The sequence below is a fragment of the Folsomia candida genome, unplaced genomic scaffold (assembly GCF_002217175.1).
Source record: "Folsomia candida strain VU population unplaced genomic scaffold, ASM221717v1 Fcan01_Sc003, whole genome shotgun sequence".
Taxonomy (NCBI): domain Eukaryota; kingdom Metazoa; phylum Arthropoda; class Collembola; order Entomobryomorpha; family Isotomidae; genus Folsomia; species Folsomia candida.
Window position 1 is genome coordinate 12,110,231 of NW_019091195.1, and position 18,905 is coordinate 12,129,135.

The 18,905-nt window shown below is 36.2% G+C and overlaps 9 protein-coding genes across 16 annotated transcripts; 5 read left to right on the forward strand and 4 right to left on the reverse strand.

Moving 5' to 3' along the window:
• Window positions 1–22: 22 nt before the first annotated feature.
• Window positions 23–997, forward strand: LOC110847758 (actin-related protein 2/3 complex subunit 5-B). Its single transcript, XM_022094755.2, has 3 exons — window positions 23–252; window positions 335–556; window positions 639–997. Exons 2-3 carry the CDS (start codon window positions 338–340, stop codon window positions 876–878), a joined length of 459 nt encoding a protein of 152 aa, XP_021950447.1. The 5' UTR covers window positions 23–252; window positions 335–337; the 3' UTR covers window positions 879–997.
• LOC110847757 (E3 ubiquitin-protein ligase RNF185) lies at window positions 984–2,366 on the reverse strand. Its single transcript, XM_022094754.2, has 2 exons — window positions 1,882–2,366; window positions 984–1,775 (listed from the first exon to the last, which is right to left on the reverse strand). The coding sequence occupies exons 1-2, from the start codon at window positions 2,232–2,234 to the stop codon at window positions 1,484–1,486; spliced, it is 645 nt and encodes a 214-aa protein (XP_021950446.1). The 5' UTR covers window positions 2,235–2,366; the 3' UTR covers window positions 984–1,483.
• Window positions 2,367–3,124: 758 nt separating this feature from the next.
• LOC110847755 (inosine triphosphate pyrophosphatase) lies at window positions 3,125–4,502 on the forward strand. Its single transcript, XM_022094752.2, has 5 exons — window positions 3,125–3,557; window positions 3,681–3,923; window positions 4,014–4,064; window positions 4,187–4,287; window positions 4,367–4,502. The coding sequence occupies exons 1-5, from the start codon at window positions 3,339–3,341 to the stop codon at window positions 4,452–4,454; spliced, it is 702 nt and encodes a 233-aa protein (XP_021950444.1). The 5' UTR covers window positions 3,125–3,338; the 3' UTR covers window positions 4,455–4,502.
• On the reverse strand, window positions 4,411–5,400 carry LOC110847756 (UPF0428 protein CXorf56 homolog). The gene is made up of 4 exons (XM_022094753.2): window positions 5,280–5,400; window positions 5,053–5,209; window positions 4,738–4,963; window positions 4,411–4,655 (listed from the first exon to the last, which is right to left on the reverse strand). Exons 1-4 carry the CDS (start codon window positions 5,398–5,400, stop codon window positions 4,503–4,505), a joined length of 657 nt encoding a protein of 218 aa, XP_021950445.1. The 3' UTR covers window positions 4,411–4,502.
• Window positions 5,401–5,439: 39 nt separating this feature from the next.
• Window positions 5,440–10,130, forward strand: LOC110847753. Of its 3 annotated transcripts, none has more exons than XM_035849335.1 (13): window positions 5,440–5,677; window positions 5,967–6,078; window positions 6,158–6,358; window positions 6,463–6,699; window positions 6,761–6,884; window positions 6,982–7,150; window positions 7,236–7,985; window positions 8,118–8,820; window positions 8,920–9,184; window positions 9,263–9,433; window positions 9,523–9,599; window positions 9,689–9,821; window positions 9,905–10,130. In XM_035849335.1, exons 2-13 carry the CDS (start codon window positions 5,989–5,991, stop codon window positions 9,952–9,954), a joined length of 2,970 nt encoding a protein of 989 aa, XP_035705228.1. In that variant the 5' UTR covers window positions 5,440–5,677; window positions 5,967–5,988; the 3' UTR covers window positions 9,955–10,130. The 3 variants fall into 3 exon arrangements, with proteins under 3 accessions (XP_035705228.1, XP_035705227.1, XP_021950441.2); XM_035849334.1 differs by lacking the exon at window positions 5,440–5,677 and adding an exon at window positions 5,729–5,883; XM_022094749.2 differs by lacking the exons at window positions 5,440–5,677; window positions 5,967–6,078 and having other exon boundaries at window positions 6,247–6,386.
• On the reverse strand, window positions 9,827–11,762 carry LOC110847754. Of its 6 annotated transcripts, none has more exons than XM_035849342.1 (6): window positions 11,321–11,762; window positions 11,041–11,240; window positions 10,720–10,837; window positions 10,496–10,619; window positions 10,198–10,433; window positions 9,827–10,119 (listed from the first exon to the last, which is right to left on the reverse strand). In XM_035849342.1, the coding sequence occupies exons 1-6, from the start codon at window positions 11,643–11,645 to the stop codon at window positions 9,905–9,907; spliced, it is 1,218 nt and encodes a 405-aa protein (XP_035705235.1). In that variant the 5' UTR covers window positions 11,646–11,762; the 3' UTR covers window positions 9,827–9,904. The 6 variants fall into 6 exon arrangements, with proteins under 6 accessions (XP_035705235.1, XP_035705233.1, XP_021950443.1 ...); XM_035849340.1 differs by having other exon boundaries at window positions 10,496–10,646; XM_022094751.2 differs by having other exon boundaries at window positions 10,720–10,816; window positions 11,321–11,761.
• Window positions 11,763–11,841: 79 nt separating this feature from the next.
• Window positions 11,842–14,857, reverse strand: LOC110846045 (integrator complex subunit 11). The gene is made up of 12 exons (XM_022092653.2): window positions 14,658–14,857; window positions 14,485–14,582; window positions 14,213–14,401; window positions 13,978–14,146; window positions 13,854–13,900; window positions 13,464–13,721; window positions 13,204–13,393; window positions 13,073–13,137; window positions 12,699–12,944; window positions 12,430–12,612; window positions 12,074–12,355; window positions 11,842–11,978 (listed from the first exon to the last, which is right to left on the reverse strand). The coding sequence occupies exons 1-12, from the start codon at window positions 14,683–14,685 to the stop codon at window positions 11,928–11,930; spliced, it is 1,806 nt and encodes a 601-aa protein (XP_021948345.1). The 5' UTR covers window positions 14,686–14,857; the 3' UTR covers window positions 11,842–11,927.
• Window positions 14,858–14,898: 41 nt separating this feature from the next.
• LOC110846420 (neugrin) lies at window positions 14,899–16,708 on the forward strand. Its single transcript, XM_022093175.2, has 4 exons — window positions 14,899–15,171; window positions 15,256–15,430; window positions 15,510–16,410; window positions 16,478–16,708. The coding sequence occupies exons 1-4, from the start codon at window positions 15,033–15,035 to the stop codon at window positions 16,598–16,600; spliced, it is 1,338 nt and encodes a 445-aa protein (XP_021948867.1). The 5' UTR covers window positions 14,899–15,032; the 3' UTR covers window positions 16,601–16,708.
• Window positions 16,709–16,920: 212 nt separating this feature from the next.
• On the forward strand, window positions 16,921–18,487 carry LOC110847367. Its single transcript, XM_022094302.2, has 6 exons — window positions 16,921–17,260; window positions 17,353–17,367; window positions 17,454–17,521; window positions 17,604–17,626; window positions 17,690–17,714; window positions 17,968–18,487. The coding sequence occupies exons 1-6, from the start codon at window positions 17,069–17,071 to the stop codon at window positions 18,098–18,100; spliced, it is 456 nt and encodes a 151-aa protein (XP_021949994.1). The 5' UTR covers window positions 16,921–17,068; the 3' UTR covers window positions 18,101–18,487.
• The last annotated feature ends 418 nt before the right edge of the window (window positions 18,488–18,905 follow it).

The window sequence follows — 18,905 nt, forward strand, 5'->3', positions numbered from 1 at the left end:
GTCATCACATTTGACATTTCACACTGCACTGTGAAATTCTCAGCATAAATACTTCATTTAATTGCTATTTGCTCATAATTAGTTAAATACCATTTAATCCTGTATGGTTTATCTAGTGGTGAGTGAGAGGAAAAGTTGTATAAAGTAATTACTCAATTGTCGGAGTTTGGTTGGAGACTGGAGTTACTAAAGTCAACCAATATCAATTAAGTGGAATATCAATCAAATATAAACAATACACAATATTAGCAGGTAGGATAAATAATATGCTCCATAGGCTGATAAAAGTTTGTTTTTCTTATGCTCATCACTCGTACTTTCTACTACTTTCTAGACAATGGCCAAGAACACGAGAAGTTTTGCTTTCCGCAAGATTGACGTTGATGAGTTCAACGAAGATAACTACAAAGAGGACGAACCCGTAGAATTGCACTCTCCAGTTTCTGGACCTGATGAAAAAGAAATTGCTCAATTGTTAAATCAAGGGAAGGGGCTTGAAGCCCTTAGGAGTTGCTTGAAAAATGCACCGTTAGGTTCAAAGTCACAACAATTGAAAGTGGGTTAACTAAACTGCACCATCAAATACATATTTCACTTGCTCGTCTGCATTATGTATACTGAACTATTGGCTCTTATAGGATAATGCCACAACAGTGACCTTAAGGGTCCTGATGACGATAAAGTCGTCGCAAATAGAAGAAGCCGTGCAATCACTGGACCCAGAGATGCTAGATGTACTAATGAAATACATTTATCGGGGCTTTGAAATCCCGTCGGAGGGGTCCAGCGCCCATCTACTCTCCTGGCATGAGAAGGCTTTTGCTGTGGGAGGACTTGGATGCATCTCCCGAGTGTTGACGGATAGAAAAAGAGTTTAATTGAGTGCATGTTTAAAACATTTAAAACATATTATAGCGTCTTCCCTCCGAAACTTCCTTCTTTATATATTCTGATTCACTAATTATCATGAAAAGTCAATAAACCACTTGTATTTCGATTTTATTCATGATATTATTATGCAATAGATTTACTAGTAGTAGTAGTCGTCAATATTTTACAGGGGGAAGCTCCTTCGTACACGTATCAGTTTAGTAATTCACTTGGAAGCTTTTCATTATTCGAACTGAACTGATGAATTTGCCATTTAGGGCAAGGGTAATTGTACATATATATTATAATTGCGATTTAAAAAATGAATTTACAGTTTATACAAAAGAGATACACGTAAAGTTCAATAATTAATTGAATACATAAATCTCCGTGTTAATATTCTAGAATTGGCTCGTGTTGCATGAATTTGATAGTATAATGCATAATTTGGTTGGGCTAGACAATTCGACAGACGATGAGTCGACCACCAAAATGACGTTGCACATCGAATCATTGTTCACGTATTGACTATATATATAGTACCTCTTTTATAAAACGTGTGACAAAGTTACAATCTTTGACGAGGATAATTTTCGACCTGTGCTAGTTAAATTTATGCTAGTAACAGCCAGACGATAAAAGCAATCGCCACCCAAAGGAAAATTTTAGACAAAAACTCGTATTCTTCTACTTGTTGAGCATTTCCAAAATTAGCCCCAGTTACTCCAGCTCCAGGTTGTCCAAAATTTAATGCTGATGCAAAGAATCCAAACGGAAACGCACCAATACCAAAACTCATGTGGAATCCTCCAGTTCCTCCCTCCTGTGTTCCAGCACCCCATGAAAATCTGTTCCCTTCTGACTGTTCTTGTCTTGTGGGTGTAGGTCGAGGTGGAACTTTAGACCTATATTATGAGGAAAATCAACAATGAAACGTATGAAATTTTTCACCCATCCATAAGACAAGGCATGAGTATTAATAGCATGATTAATAGTATGATTTGCTCAAACCTGGGATCCACATTTGAGCCTCCACGCCCATACAATGGAATAACTTTATCACGAGATATGGCTGCTTTACACACTGGGCACGATTGTCTTGTTGGTCTAGTTTCCAACCATTGATGAAGACAGGGCCAGCAGAATAAATGTCCGCAGTGGCTGACTACAGCGTCCTTTGCAGTGTCCAGACATATGTTACACTCGAACATCCCCTCGTCCCCCTTCTCCTTATCTGAATCTGAATCATTGTTGCGCTTGTCCTTGTTCTCAGAGGTGCTCGGCGTGGGAGGAGGAGGGTTTATTGTAGCGCCATTGGAAGTACTGGGACCACCACTACTGCTGCTACTTTGTGGCGTTTCCATTTATAACAATAATCTGATCTGATTTCAAGCCAACGTTGGTAGTGGTGTCACATTTGGACAAATCCCACAATAATATCAATTGATGAAACCGGAAGTCTAAACCCAATTAACCAGCAAAACAACTGGTAGTTTTCTGTTAAAGGACAAAATGTAGTACAAATTAGTCATCCAATCCAATTACTTTCTTTCCAATTGCAAGTCACACACAACTTTGTTTTAATAATAACGAATGGACTGCTAATATAAAAAATAATTAAATAATAATTATTGTTGTTCAACATTAATTGCAACGAAAGTAAAGCTAAACTTTTATGTATAACTAATTTCAAAAACTTGCCTAGAGAGAGAGGGTATGTTTGACAACTTCAAGCTTTAAACCAGGTTGCATTTGATCAATTTGGTGGACTATTTAGAAGAATATTTGATATAGGATTGGTGACGAAAGGGTGTAGTCTGAATTGAAGTGAATAATAATGTTGTTTAAGATTTAATTTAGATGTATTATGTCTGCTATAGAATATCGAACTTGCTAAATAATTTATATAGTACGAAGGTGATGGTGATGACGACGAGCGAATGAGCAGAGCTATTTATTTATGCAACGTAGGCATAAGAGGAGATTGCTCGTATTTTTACACACCACGTACGTACGTGTAGTATGTTTACATTCGATGCCAAAAATAGTGTGATAATCCTAGCAATTAGTGTAATACAGCTTTTTCGACGTGAAATAAAACAATATTTTTCAGAATTTCATACTGATCGATTGTTGCGAACATTGCATTGGGTTAAACCTCGGTCGGTTATCAACAAAATTCTTACTATCAATAATTGTTGCTGGGAAAATGAGACGCTCTTTTCTCGTACATTATGAGAATACCTAATATCATTGAAAAGTGGGCTCATATTTTTCTCAAATACAAAATCAACCCGGTTGCACTACGTTCCTCTGAGAGAGAACAGAAAGGCTACCCGAAAGTAATGGCAGTTAGTTAATAGTTTCTGAAAGGAACGCACATAATTACTCTCTGGAAGGCGACCGGGTCACTTTAGTTTCATGGACCCCTAAGTTACGACATTACGCTAAACTCGCTGATCAAATCAATGTTGCAAAGCTTTCAGAGGTTTATTATACATCCTCATTTGCATTCCTCTTATGCTAACAAACTATTCCTTATATGCAATAATACTCAAAGTCTTTCGCAATTTTCACTTCAACATAAAACAATGGATAGTTCCAAGAAAGTAATTACAATTGTAACTGGAAATGCAAATAAGTTGAAGGAAATTAATACAATTCTTGGAGAAAGCTTTCCATACGAGGTAAGAATCTATCCAAGACCAACATTTTCGTCTCAGATTCATACTATAATCGTAACAATGGCGAGTCACGAAAGGGTGTAACTGCTAATAACTCGTAATATATTGAAATACTTGGCATTTAAGTTGGTGACGAACGGAGCAGACCTTCCCGAGTACCAAGGAGATGCAGACACGGTGAGCAGACAGAAATGTGAATCGGCTTACTCAATCATCAAGGGGCCAGTGATAGTTGAGGATACCTGTTTATGCTTCGATGCTCTCAACGGTCTCCCAGGCCCCTATGTCAAGTGGTTCCTCAAAAGTATCGGTCCCGAAGGACTCCACAAAATGTTGGCCGGGTTTGAAGACCATTCAGCAAAAGCAATGGTACATCACTGAGGATTGATGATCCCATATTGTAAACTTACCGAAATAATTTATTTCGGTATATCAACTAAAATATCAACTATGTTCTAGGCTACACTAGCATACTGCGACTCAGACAAAGGAGAAGTTATTCTATTTAAGGTAAAACCTAATTATTAAGTAATGAGTGCAATAAGCTAGCGAATTGGTTCAAGAAGCTTCGTGAAATTAAATGTTGATCCATTTGATTGTGGACTAATCAACAAAAATGCTTATATATTCAGGGTATAACAGCAGGAACCATCGTTGAACCACGGGGTCAAGGGGGTTTCGGATGGGACACATGCTTCCAGCCTTCAGGATACGATAAAACTTACGCTGAAATGTATATAAATTAAATGTTATATATAGCGTATTTACATGTATGCAGCAGGTAGTATCATACAAAATTTAATTGTTTACAGGTCAGCAGACGAAAAAAATGCAATTTCTCATCGGAAACGAGCCATTGAAGCAATGCGTGATTATTTTATTAACAAATCAAAGAACTAACGAACGTATTTAAAATAAAATATGAAATACATCATACCACAAAACTAACTACTTATCAATCAACGTCCCTCTGACACGACTCTTCTTGGCATCCATTTCCTGTTGGGCTTGGTCGATCAACTTCCTCTTGCTCATTCCCTTTCTCTCCAATTGTTTTTCAATAATTCTAGCATTGTTGGCATACGAATCTGCAACTTCTCGCTGGAATTGACAAATGACAATAATATAGAGTATTTAATATAATCACAACCTACGATTCATTAATTGATTAATTATATTGTACCTCTTCAATTTCGTCTTCCTCATCTTCAATTGTGGAAACCGTAACGGAACTAAACTTGCCCATATTTTTTGTATGTTTTGTGACCATTAAAGGTTTGCGCTCCACGGCTGGAACTTGGTTGTAGATATTACTCATGGGACCTTCTCCAGTTGTGGTTAGTGCACCACGAACGACGAAAATAACATTCCCAACTACGTTGTGCATGTAGTATAAAAGCAGACCACACCTAATGACAAAAAATAAAAAAACTTTATCAGACGCATTTCGAAACATTAAATCATCAGACAGTAGCAGATAGATTATATAGCTTCTTACCTTTTACACTTCTGTCGATGCTGTTTTTCAACGCCTTCTTCCCTCTTCAAGAAAACGGTTTCATCAGGATCGGAGGTTATTTTATGTGCGTGCTTGGAGCCGTCAATTACTCGAGCACCGTCCCGCTTCCGCAGGGGCAGGTTTTCAATTGAACAATCTGCAACAATATTTGTTTTTGTTAGTTTATTACAAGACTTATCTAAAGCTGAAGACTATGCTACAATTACCAATGATTAAGGTCATCTGGCCACACAAGCAGTAATATGTCAACAATGGCTTATCCCCAGAATATTCTTCCTGATCTCTCGTGTCGGAACACACAATGCTGCGAGACACTACTTTTGGCATTGTGAAATGGATTCAGTTGGGGAATAATTTCTAGTCTAGTCCAACTCCAAAGGTTTTATTTCTAATTAATTCAAAAGTATCCTGTAAAAATGTGTGTATACTCAGAAAATTAATTTATTGTATGCTGCAAACCACTGTCGTCGTCTCATTATTTTGGTAGTTTGCGGGAATTGCTACGTATGCCCCAATCGTCTATGGAATGGATTAGGTTTCTTCTTCAAAGCCGACTAACTTCCGATCTAAATAAACAAAAACAAGTGTGAAGTGCCGTTCCGGGGTAAGTACAAATTTGGATAAACCATACCAGTTATCCTTATTAAGATTCGAAAATGCAAAATAAGTTCTTATTTTGCATTTTCATGGACATTCGTCTAGTAATTACATAGTGTTGCTATTTTGCTATATGTATGGTAATATTATTGTTGCGTATGTATTGTGATGTAATGCAAGTATGAAATTTGTTTCATTAAGACTTACATTGAGGTGGTTTAATATGTAATAAGAATTTAATAAGATTCTGTTTATTTTGATGAAATATAAACAACGAAATTGTGATTGCTTTGCAGAAGCGGTAGAGACAGTTTGAAGATGTGTGATTCACTAGATATTCCGGAGTATTTTGAATATGACAAGAAATCATACAAAGTAGCGAAAGCAGCAGTTTCCAAAATGCAAAGGGTATATATGTGGTTTAATTAAAGTTTGTAATTTGTACTAATAATTTTGTACTATATAACATTTATATTTATAATAATAGGAGACGAGTGTATTGGAATACTTGATAGAATCTCAACCCCCATTTCTCAAAGTTGGAAATTCCATGCTGGGAATAGATAAACAGCAATTAGAGAATCAAATGCACGGAGTTGCAGATAAATTAACGATTCACTGTTATCAAGAGCGAGGTGATCGACTCCGATACCTTTACGGTATATTGACAAAGAAACTGACAGGAAATGTAATAACAAATATTAAACTTGATTTAGGTACTATTGAATCAGATCATAGGTATACATATATTTATACGTATGATTAAATTGCGCATATGTAATCTTATTTCAGGATGACCTATTGAAAATGATGGTCCAATTCTTGATTCAGATGAGTCAACGCCCAACATCACTGCTTCAACTTACGGTGGAGGACTACAAGTATTCGGAAATACAAGATGATTGTATGAGTGATGAAGGTGATTCATTGCGTACGAAAGAACTGCTGAAAGAAATTCTGGGAGATGTATCGGGACTTGATGAGGGTGATAATATAACAATTTCATACTCTTCGGATAGTGAATTGAGCGTAAGTTTAAATATGGCATGAGTGAGAATGTGACATGACCACTAATGTAATAACAATTCAGGATTGGTCCAGTGGCGACGAGAGTCAAAAGCCAGAGGTATCTACAACTAAAGTGACTTCACTAGCGTCATTGGTAAAACCTTCACACAGTTTCTCAGACTTTTCTGCAATTAAGCTACCACCTGGTGAGTTTCATCTTCTTTGCTACTATCAAATCCAGCTTGTGAGTTTATCATTATTGTCATTCTTAACTATTGTCCCTATTTTTATTTTTAAACATAGACGAAGAAACCAAACGGCTAGAAATGAAAGAACATTGGAAGGCAGAATCAGATAAAGCGAGAGGGCTTTGGAAAAACAAATGTAATAACAGCACATCGTTAGTGCCACTGCAAAATCAACCAGTCATTACTGGACTGTTAGCATTACACTCTAAATTTGGAGAATATTGGTAAAAGATTGATTTATTAAGTTCTGGAAATCATATTTGGTTATGATGAGACAAATTGCAGATTATTGTGTGTCAAAATTTGTAGGGAATGGAAACATGATACTCATCAATCTCAGAGGCTAATAATTCCGGAAAAAATACTTATTCGGGAAATATTATGGCAGTTTTCTATTTTAAGTGCTGAATCATCTCAAGTATTTAACTCTGACTGGAGGTTAAAACCTGGCATTATGACGTCAAGTCTAAGTTGTAAATCACTATCGTCATTTATGCTTCCACTGCAGAAAACTTTGCATTCTATGCACATTTTAAAAATGTTTGTACACAAAGTATATAAAGCATCTACAACAGTAGCGTCTCATCAAGTTGCAAAATCTCCTGTTCCTCCAATTTTACTATCCTATGCTCAAGGTCTGGCTGATATATTAAACTTTATATCAGAAAGTGTGGAGAAACTGGAAATGAGTATCAAAAAAGCTAACAAAAGTCCTACTAATGAACAAACCCAAAGACAACTACCCGTTATTACCACACTAGTCCAACTAATGACTAAGCTTGAACCAAATATCGAATGTGTCGAAATGTTGCACGATTTACATACAAGTAACTTTGAAACTTTAAATGAACCATCTTCACCATCCACTTTCGCGTCGGAAAAAGATGCAGTTTCATGTCTCAACGTATTTTACAGCTTATTTAGGACATTAAATGTGCAAAGACATCCCATCAACTTTGGATTTGCCCAATACCTGTTTTTACAATGCCTACAAGCATTTTTGGAAGAAATTAACTCGTCCCTAACATTGAATTGGAATGAACATTTATTGTTTGAGAGGTTAGAAAGCATTCTTCAAGTCCTATCTATGCATATGCAAAAGTATTTGTGGAAGGAGAGGGGACAACATTTATTAACTAGAGTAATATATTGCATATCTAATAATTTCCTCTTATTTTTCCTCTGACATAGATTTCCGGAAGTAAAAATTTCGGATCCAAATTTCTGGACAGAATGCATAAGGCGACGTGAATACCAGAGCATCAATGCTAGCAATTATAGTATCTTTTCAGTCTCCTTCTTTAACAAACTCATTGAGGAAGTGATGGTAGTTTTAAAGACTTCAGAAATGATTAGACAGTTGGACGAAGACAATGTCAAAATTATTGGACATCCTCCAGATGCTAAAAAAATGGTAAAAGACTTTTTGAACACGATATTTCAACCACTTGAAGAAGACTCTCCCTCTATTGATCCCGAAGAACTCATTCTAAATCCAGATTATGAAAAATACATAAACTTCATAGGATTGAAAAATTCGCTAGAATCCGATTCTGTGAAACTCATTCTAGAAGAGTTAAGGAAAAATCGACAAAGACTTAAAAAAGATGATGGGAAGGATTCTATGCCCAAGATTTCCGACTACAAATGGTTGTTCAATCTCTCAATCAAACAAGTACCAACAATGAACAGTTGGCATGCTTTGGAAACTATACTGTACAAGTGGTACAACCCTCTGTGTTCGAAAGCAAACCTCTGCATCCATAAAATATTTGAAGATTACTCGGTGGATCAGAGCTTACAACTTTTTAGAGAAATTATTTTGGAAACACGAGAGGATTTTGCACAATCCCTGATTGCTTTAGTATCAACAAATGTCAAGTCTAGCAGATATGTAAGTCTACTTGCTTCCTTCACACACAAACAAAATCAACCTTATTTTATCCGGTTGGAAACTAATTACTTACATGTAATTAATTATTATTTTGTTCAGAAATGGAGAGAAGCATCCTGTCGTAATCCTGCATTTCAGAAATTATTGGCCGATTGTTACCCAGAAGGACGAGACAATTTTGATATCGACCTTAAACTTGAGATGGACTCGACACTCGACACAAATTACACCCTTGTCGTCACTCCTCGTTTCCCACTCAATTTGGTGCTTTTTGAAGATTCTATCGAGGGCTATAGGTTTGTTGCCCGTCAATTGTCTAGAATACGAAAAAGTCTCTGGGAAATTAGTGCCTTGAATATGAAAGGTAGAATCAAATTGAACATTTCAAGATACATGCATCAAAGTTGTTTCTATAAATATAATGTCCAAAACTATTTGGCAGATTTCAAACCTACTGCTGAAGGTGTCGAGCCTCATCGAATGCTACTCTTCCGATTCGCTTTCTTACATTTTTGTTCCAGTCTGCGTGCTTATTTGGTTTGCCGAGTGTTTGTAAAAGATGTCAATTTCTGCACTACAAACATTAATAATGAAGTTGACCTAATTCGACGAGGTTATTGACATTTCTTTACCACTTTGCATAATTAATTACATAGCTCAAATCAGTTAATATAATAAACATATACTTGAATTTATTTGCAGTTCATGGAGGTCACCTCAAAACAATCGAAGTGGAATTACTCAAAAACCCTGTGATGGAAAAACTTATCTTACGAAAGGTAACCACTGATTACTACTAGATTACTAGTAGTAGGAGACTAATTTCTTAAGCTTTTACCAGTTATCCGTATTGTATTGTATTGTCTAGATGGGAGAAATGAGTGAAATTCTTGGAAAAGTATGGCATATTGGAGTATCTATACGTACTATGATATTACTGGAAGACACGCTAAAAAAGTGTTGGAGTGCAATTCTAAGTTTTCGACGAAATAGTAGTGATTGTAAGTAGTTTCGATTTCCTAAAATAGTCAGACTTTATTTTTCCTAAAATTACAATGTTAATTAATTTGTCTTTATTTTTCAGTTAATGAGCTGGCGCATCATTTTGGGCCGATTCCGTCGTGTCTGTCATAGCTTTATTATAGTATGGTATTTGAGGCATACTCTTAGCTTTCAACGAGTTGAGGAACTTGACATATTTTTGATTGCTTTCGCACAAAATACGCAGCGATTTGATCGAGCAGTCACGACCATGTGTCAATTCCGACAACTCTTCCAGCTTTAGGCTTACAGTTGCAACTATAAGAAAATAAAATTATTATAGGAGCTTAACAAATACGTAAATGGTTGAGAGTCTCAACTTGCGAAACGGCGTACCACTTTGTCGTAGTATTCTCGGACATGCCGCAATGTCCTCTGAACTGAATCCTTTTATAAGTAAGAAACTTATCATATTTTCTAGTTTCGATGCTTTACAGTTCAGAATAGATGGAACTCTACGCAGTGTATCCTTTGCAATATCTGCACTCCAATTTAATCGTCGCTGAAGAAAACTGTCAATATTTTCTTTCTTGTGTTTTATAGCTTGTTCTTTTCTTGCTCGCTCAACGTAACTGAAGACAAATAAATTTGATGTTGAATAATTGATTGTTGTGTGATTCTATATCTATTTTACGATTTGTATTTGGATTCGGAACATCTGAGCATCCACGGCTTTATTTCAGCAAGTCCGTGAAAATTTGCATCTTCCAGTCTTTCTTTCATTACACTTAGGTTGTGAATAAATATCCAAGGATCTTCTATAATGTCAATGTGATTAAGTCCTCCTTCTTTAATAAAATAAGTGATTGGAATATGTGACTAGTGCATAACTCAGAATCATTATCCTTAATCACTCACCTAATAACAACTGTAAAACGGTTTCAATTTTTTTAAATGGCAGCATCGGCAGGCGTTTCACTCGTACCATAAAGTCGGCAACTTCAATTTCACCACACTGTACGTACATAGATACAAACTAAATATGTTTAATACTAATGGCGTTACATTTAATTGATTTGATTTGTTCGCATAATTTAAACCCCGAAGGTTATTTGTTAAGGCGTTATAAAAAAATAATTAGATGAAGAAAGATAGGTCAATTTTATGGGTTTATGTTTACGGGGAAGTACCCCAGCCGGAGGTAAGTGTTGGAGTATGGCTTGATAATTATTTACATACCTTTAAAATTTTAGCCAGGTATTCCACGCGACTAGAGAAATTTCCTCGGATAAGCGATGGTTCCTGTTTTGCTTCCAACTTCCATAAGGAGCTGATTGCTAACAATTTTTCGACCTTCAATCCAATAAATGGTAACGCAACTTGGACGGATTGAGAAGGAAAAATCCCAATTACAGTGATTAGTCGCTTCTCCAAAATGTCTATTAAAAGAAGAAATTTAATAATAATCGCTTGGTACTCGCAGGCAAGGGCAAGACAAAGGAAAATCAATTATAACTACCAGGAGGAATAAGTAGCAACCAGGGATTCTTTAAAATCCTGCTCAGAGGAACACCTTTGTCGGCGAGATATTTCACCATCGTGGACAATTGTTGAGGGTGTGCAGAGTTAAATTGGGGGAACTTCTTGACGATAAGCTTGGCCTGATTATGTCTAACTCCTAAAACGGATCTCACGATGGACTCGCCAGAAAATTGCATTTCCTGTGCGTGTGATAGGCCTCCATAGGCAGTCTTCAGATATGTTGAAGACAAGGAGACAACTCTGGTACAATCCACAAATTGGCGTGGTAAAGATCGCAATTTGCTGACATACATCAGCGTCATTCTTTCATTGCATTGCCACAAAATTATTCCATCGGCTAGCGATTATCCTCAGTTTATGTAAACACGTAGACAATTATTTCACGCTTGCTCAAAACTGGAATGTAATCGCAGAACAAAAACCAAATCCCAAAACTGGGTTGGGGTCGATTGAGAAGCTTTCACTTTTACTTTCACTCGATATAAGTTTGCAATAAAATATTGTGCACTTTTTTTTATTCCCATTAGATTCAATTACATAGTACACACGAAAAAATAAAAACGATGCAAGAATTGGTAAGTTAATTACGTCATGTTGGCCATTAGCGCAAATATGAAGGCTCCAAGTTCATCATCCTGAAAATTGGAAACAAAGAAAATGTACGAATCTATCCATAATACAATAATCACCGCATTAGTCAGATCGGAATGTAAAACTCTCTTTTGATTACCTCCATTCCCCAAGTGGTACATATTTCTTTTGCAGTTTCAGTTTTGGGAACAGGGTTTATTTTTAAAGTTACTCGTCCACCATCGACAGAGATCTCATTTTCAGAAAGGGTGTCCACAGGGGTGGACGCATTAAGACGAGTTCTTAACAGAGCTCCAATTTTGTCAGTAACGCGTGAAATTGCTCCAAACTCACGGATTGTGACTTTTTCTGTGAAGCGCATTACGTGACGAGGAAGCCCCAGTTCTGCACCAGCAGACTCAACGTCCAATATTTTCAAGCGCTTCAGAAAAAACATTTGTATTACAATTATATTTATTTTTACGGTGATATTTAATTATTTATAATTATCCTTACATTATCCTTCATAATCATGACACCATGGACCAATCTTTGCCGCTTTGGATCTGGTGGTTGTTGGTCATATTCCGTTTCCTCCTTGTTAATAATTGGGACAGCAATGTCCAAGGGAATGTCGGGATTTGTTGTAATTGTGCAAGTTTCACCATTAGCAGGCATATAGCATTCAACTTTGAATTCCTGAAATTTAATTCCATTTATATAAATCGTGAACTGTGCCATAATAATATGGGCTTATAATAAGTGATTAAGTGAATAATATCTACCTGATTAATTTTCTGCTTCAAAAATTCCATTTTAGCCGCTTCGCCATGAACAAGAAGCACGTTTTTAGGTTGGCAGTAATGAATTAGCTGCATAATTCCTTTTGCATCTGCATGGGCGGAGAAGGACATGTATTGGACAGACATTTTCACCTCCACAACTTGACCATTTTCGAATTCGATTTTCTTATGCCCGCTTAATATTTTAGAACCTACAGTTCCAGACACGCAATATCCCGGCATAATGACCTACATATCCCAAATAAATTAAACCTTACGTCTGGACATAGCCTGAAGCTTCAACTTTATCAAGAAATAGTGTTATTTTGCTTCAAACTTTAGTGCAAAATCTTGGCTCGATATATATATTCATGTACCATGTTATTTTCATTTGGAGCCCATTTTTTGAATATTTGTAAAGACAGTCCAGCGTGAAGCATTCCTAATAAGCAAATTAATGTCTCGGAATTTTTTAGTTGATACAGTGTTATGTAGGTAGTATGCGTACCTGGAGTGGCAAACACCACCATTGCACCAGGATTGTCTATGAACTGTTTGTCGAAAGGTTTGATATGCTTAAACTCAAACATATTTCTATGCACAAATGTTTTCTTAATCTTCTGATTGGTCCAAGTAATAAACATTTTATAGAAGTTGTTGGCTTTTTCAGTTAAGCCTGCAGCGAAATAAATCGGGACCTGTCAACACAAAAAATTAATGATAATATTCCAAGTGAAGTGTTTTATTTTATTAGTTTCATAAATATACCTTCAAGTTCATCCGTTCCCAGTAAGTTTCCAACAGAATGCACAATTCTTGCGCTCTTCCTAGCGCAAACACAGGGATTAAAACTTTTCCACCCTTGTCAACACAGTCATGAACTTTTTTCAAAAAATCTCTTTCTCTGCAACGTTTTGAATCCCGGATAGTAGTGGCGTATGTTGACTCCGTGATTAGGAGGTCTGGGCGACACCTGTCAATCCACGCAGCCCCCAAATGTCGGTCAGGAGTCATGTTATAATCGCCCTAATGACCAAAGTAATGTTTATTTCTTTGGTTAAAATGGTTAAAATTTTCGTATATAAAATGTTGGATATGTACTACAGATTGCTGTTTCTAAGAAAAACATAGAATAAATAATACGAAACATTAGCGTACCGTATAAACTACCGATTCCTCACCAACTCTTATGCGAAACATTGCGGCTGTAGTGAATAAATGGTTGATTTCAAATTGGTTTCAGGATTAGACAGACTGTGTAAAATAAAATGTGGACAAATACCTCCCAAAACATGACCAGCATAGTAAGCTTTAATTTCCAACTCATCATCAACCATTAAAGTTTGGTGGAGATTCACGGCGACTACTTTTTTCATGCAATCTTTAATCATTTGTTGTGTAAAGAAGTTGGTCTCTCCCTTACGTTCGACGCAAACTTTTCGCATGTCATCCTGAACACAAAAATATATATGTAAACCACACATACATTTCACTCATTTGGTACAGAATAAACCTACCAATAAAATTGGACAAATTGCTTTTGTCGGGTGTGTCATGTAAATGGGCCCATTATACCCTACCATCTCGGTCATAAAAGGCAATGCTCCACAGTGGTCCAAATGAAAATGAGAAATTATTACGCAGTCCAAATACTCTGTCAAATTCATCTTGCTATTAGTGATCACTGAAAAATCCGGAAACTTTCTCTGCGAAATTGAAAAATATTTAAATATTAGCACAATTAGACAATAACTCTTAACGAAAAAGTGGAACAATTTGTTAAAATTACTTCATCGTTGAAACCCATGTGCATTCCACAATCCAACATTACATTCTTCTGGCCGATCGAGAGTAAAAGACAACTTCGGCCTACATCCTGCCCAGCCCCTAAAGCGTAGAATATTAACAATTCATAAATATTCTATTGATTAGTTAAAACACAAAATCGTTTTGACTTCATACCCAGTGGAATTAACTTGATTTCCGGCATACTTTATTCAACACTGTTGTATACACTTTGGAGTCAAATTAGAACAAATTGTCGGACACCCAATACTTTGTCAATAGTAATTGAATTGAACTTGCATTTTTTCAAATGAATAGTCAATTAACCAAACAACTTGCAAACAACTAAACGCGTTCGCAGATCGCAGATGTTGATGTTAAATGCTTCCCGGGTGCATGTTGAGATGGATTCATTTGAAATGAATGGTGCAGTAGGCTGCGAGCGAATTAGCGAATCTGGTTTTTTAATTTATTTCTTGTACTAATTTAATGATTGATTTTATTTAAGTTGTTCGTTTTAGGTCATCGTAAATAAGGGAATAGGCGTATTACATGTCTCGAATCCTGAGAATGCTTTCTCTTCGTACGGTGGTGAAAGTGCTCGAACAAGCTGCGATTTCTGGCTCTGAAACAAATCATCTGCAAATACGCAATCTTGCATCCAGTGTCTCCAACATTGTGCGACCAGTGGGTAAGCATTCCCATGCATTTAATATACGATGTCTTTCAATGTAAATTATAGTATTATATTTACAAGTATAATTATGGTTCTCAGCTATTCGTAACACTAGTCGCAAGAAAAACGAACCAATCAACTTTGACGACTTGGACGTGGAGAAAGTACGCAAGGATTTTCATAAAGAGTTGAAAAATGAATTTGCAGTTCGAGGCGATATTGGGGAAACGGATTTGGATGTACTTAATAATGATAGTTTTGACGATATGCAACGGTAAGTAAATTAGTAATTTCTTACACTTTTAATTCAATTTAGTCATCAGTGATCACATGTGTTATTTTATTATTTTCAGAGAATATGCAGAGCTTCGATCGCAATTTAGAAAAAATAAAATGTACAGGAAACATTTTAAAAAGGTTATGGACGAGAAGGAAATTAGCGTTTTAACATATGCCGAGAAAGAGAAGATTCGCTACCTCCATTCCACAAATCCAGAAGAATGGACTCCTGATGCACTTTCTTTATCTTTTCCTATCTCACCCAATGGAGTCTCAAAACTAGTCAAATCGAGTTATAGGGCAAGGTCAATGCAAGATATCCAAGCCCATGATAAGCTCGTGGCTGAAAGGATTGAAAGTATTAAACGCGGAGAGATCGATATGACTCCAGATTTACAAGAGAAAATGAAGATAAGGGATAAGATACCATTACATGTAGGCCTTGTTGATCAATATGACAAAACCATGCTTCTGAAGATGGAACCTGTAAAATTTATCGGAGAATTTCAACGATTGGTTTCATCCCCTCCAAAGCCAGACTCGGAAACTAATTCAGTTTCATTGTTATCTTCCGAACGTGTCCGTTCCTCGTCGTTAATGCGTCATCAGCAGGGAAGCAAAACGGAACCCGATTTGGGAGACTTTTATTATCTGGAAGGCACCCCTAAAACTAATGAAGAGTTAAGAAAAATGAAAGTGTCTTTAAACAGATATATGACGTTTACTGAATTCAAATCAAAAATGAAATTGGAGGGAGGTGCCAAATCAAGAAATCAAGAAATTCAGCATCTTGCAACTTTGGATGACAATTCAACCGAACCAACGCCCACAAGTCTTTCAGAGTTTGAACAAGATGAAGGTAACGAGGCTGATAGTAGCAATCGTGCGCCCATTCATAAATTCAAGCAAAGACACAACGAAAGCGTTCCAGAAAACAGCAACAATCGAACTGGACCAAGTGAATGGAATAATATTGTAAGGAATAAATACTTTCTTTTTGAAGTGATGTTACGGATTTTTAATTTGTTGTCATTAATTGCAGAGAAGCCGTGACCATCAGTTCGAGGATAGAATAAATGTTCCCATCGGAAGCAAACAAGATATTTACCAGAAAGGAAATTCTTTTTATGACGAAACTGGGGAATTTATTTATAAAGTTATTTAATCACGCAGTTATACATATTTATATATGAAAAAGCCTTTCTGCAGTGGGAAAAAAATTATGAGACACATGTACGGATTGAATAAATGACGATTTTATATTAATACTATACATATTAATATTGATACACTTGATTTATCTGCATAATGAGAAAACATTATAATTACCGACTCGTTTTAAGTACATATCCCTGACTATGCTGTTTCAGACTGGAGAAAGCTCTTTTTTCGCTCTCACTAGGTATTCATGGATGAAGTTATAGTATATACGAGTAGAAAGCGGCTGAACTGTGAACTGCACCCTGCGCAGAAATATAACCTTGGAGAAAGCAACTTTCTCCATCGCACTTTCTATATCACAACTCTTGGTGAAAGGCGACATAGTTTACTCGAAATATCTACATTAGGGGTCTCGAACTATTCTGGCTATTGAATAAACAAGAATACTTGCACTTGCCACAATTGCAATAAAATGTCCGCCTACCTCAGATTGTTCATCTTGTGCGTTTGTGTTGCTGTATCTGTCGCCGTACTCCCAGCCAATGTACCAAACATAATAATGGCAAAGTCGTCTCCGAGTACAAAAAGTTTGAAAGTGAAGCCGAGTAGACCACCCCGGAACAAAGAGCGATATGACAACTCCGTCAACGACTACTTGTCCGAGGTAATCATCAAACGGATGACATTATTACGTAGTCCACATAGTTCAGGTTTACCAAAATAATTAATATGTATGCGATGAATTCATATTTTTAGCGAATATGCGGCTTGGTGAGGAAGCGACACTAGTTTTGTCTTTTCTAAAATTATTCTAAACAATGTGAATTCTTGTATACATATATTTAAATGGGTTCCAGAATGAAATGTGCAAGGAAGAATTCTCAACTAAATTTCGCTGTCGGTGTCCTTACTGGTCTTTCTGCAGGTAAGAATTTGAACGCTTCAGATTTGAGAAAGCTTGTCGCCATGTGGCAGTTATTAATTGCCCCTCAATTATTGAATCACAGCAGTCCTGGGCGATATTACAACGGTAAATTATTGATCTATTTTGATTTAGTCATTAGTAATCACATTTGTAATTTTATTATTTCAGCATATTGCGTCATGTCAGATGCAGGGTAAGGCAAATCATGTAAATTTCAATGCATTTGTTTGTTCTGTGATCTATCTAAATACAAAGCACATCTTTCGTCACAGTAGCATTTTCCAATATTTGGTTTTTAAATATTGCTTTCTTTCGCTTTCACCATTGTAATTCAAGCGATACATAGATCGACCAGGGTTTGCATAATTTGTTGCATTTAAGAATATTACCAAATGTTGTTGTGTATCTTCCAAACCTCTTAACACTATCTGTATCTCATTATTTAGTTATCTCTGGACACAACCTCAAGGCTTCTTCAATAATCAACCTTCCAAGTCAACCCGGTATAAAAAGAAGCTCCACAATGTTCACAAGGCCAAATCTGACAAAAGTCTTCCTCGCTCCCTCACCTCCAAATAGGAAACGGGATAATAATTAATTTATACACAATTATAGTGTTCAGAATCGTGCAGCAATGCAAATTTAGCACGCAGTACCTTCAGTGAAAATTATGATTAGTCATAAAGAATGGTCTTTTTTGTCTGCTACCAGATTCCAAGAAATTTGAGATTTGTCAGAAACCGTTTATTTGGTTTACTGAATTTACTCATGGGATATATTGACGCCCTCGTTTAATTAGACAGCGAACAACAAGAACTTTCTCCTGGGCTCAAAAATAGACAGATATGCAAATCTCAATAAACTTATGCAAATTCATAAGGTAATAAAACAATAAATATAAAGTTATGGGTTTCCTCAAATAAAAAATCAATACTTACAATAAAATTGTTTAAAAACTCGAAAAAACTTTTATTTATACGAATCTTCTTAATTTATTTTCATCTCATAGAAGGAATGGATTATTGTATTATGTAAAGATAAATCGCTCATGTATTAATGATAATAGAGCAACACAATGTCAGTATGTAACGTGCATGTATAAAATCCATGAATTTCTTGACTAGCATGGTTTTCAACGCTCACATAAAATGACGAGAGCGTATATGATTCCATCAAGCATTACATTTTTTTACGAGTGAAGTGGAGCTGCCCGTCTTCGGCTTTAAAAAAAGAGAAAGCTTCTGCTTCAAACCGCTCTGAAGATTGAAAACATGAATAATTTATTAGATTCTCGTCGTTCTTACTCGAGTCACAACATTTCAATACACATTGCGTCAATCCAAACCCTTTTGATTCATTTTATTTATTCTTGAACTAGTATGAA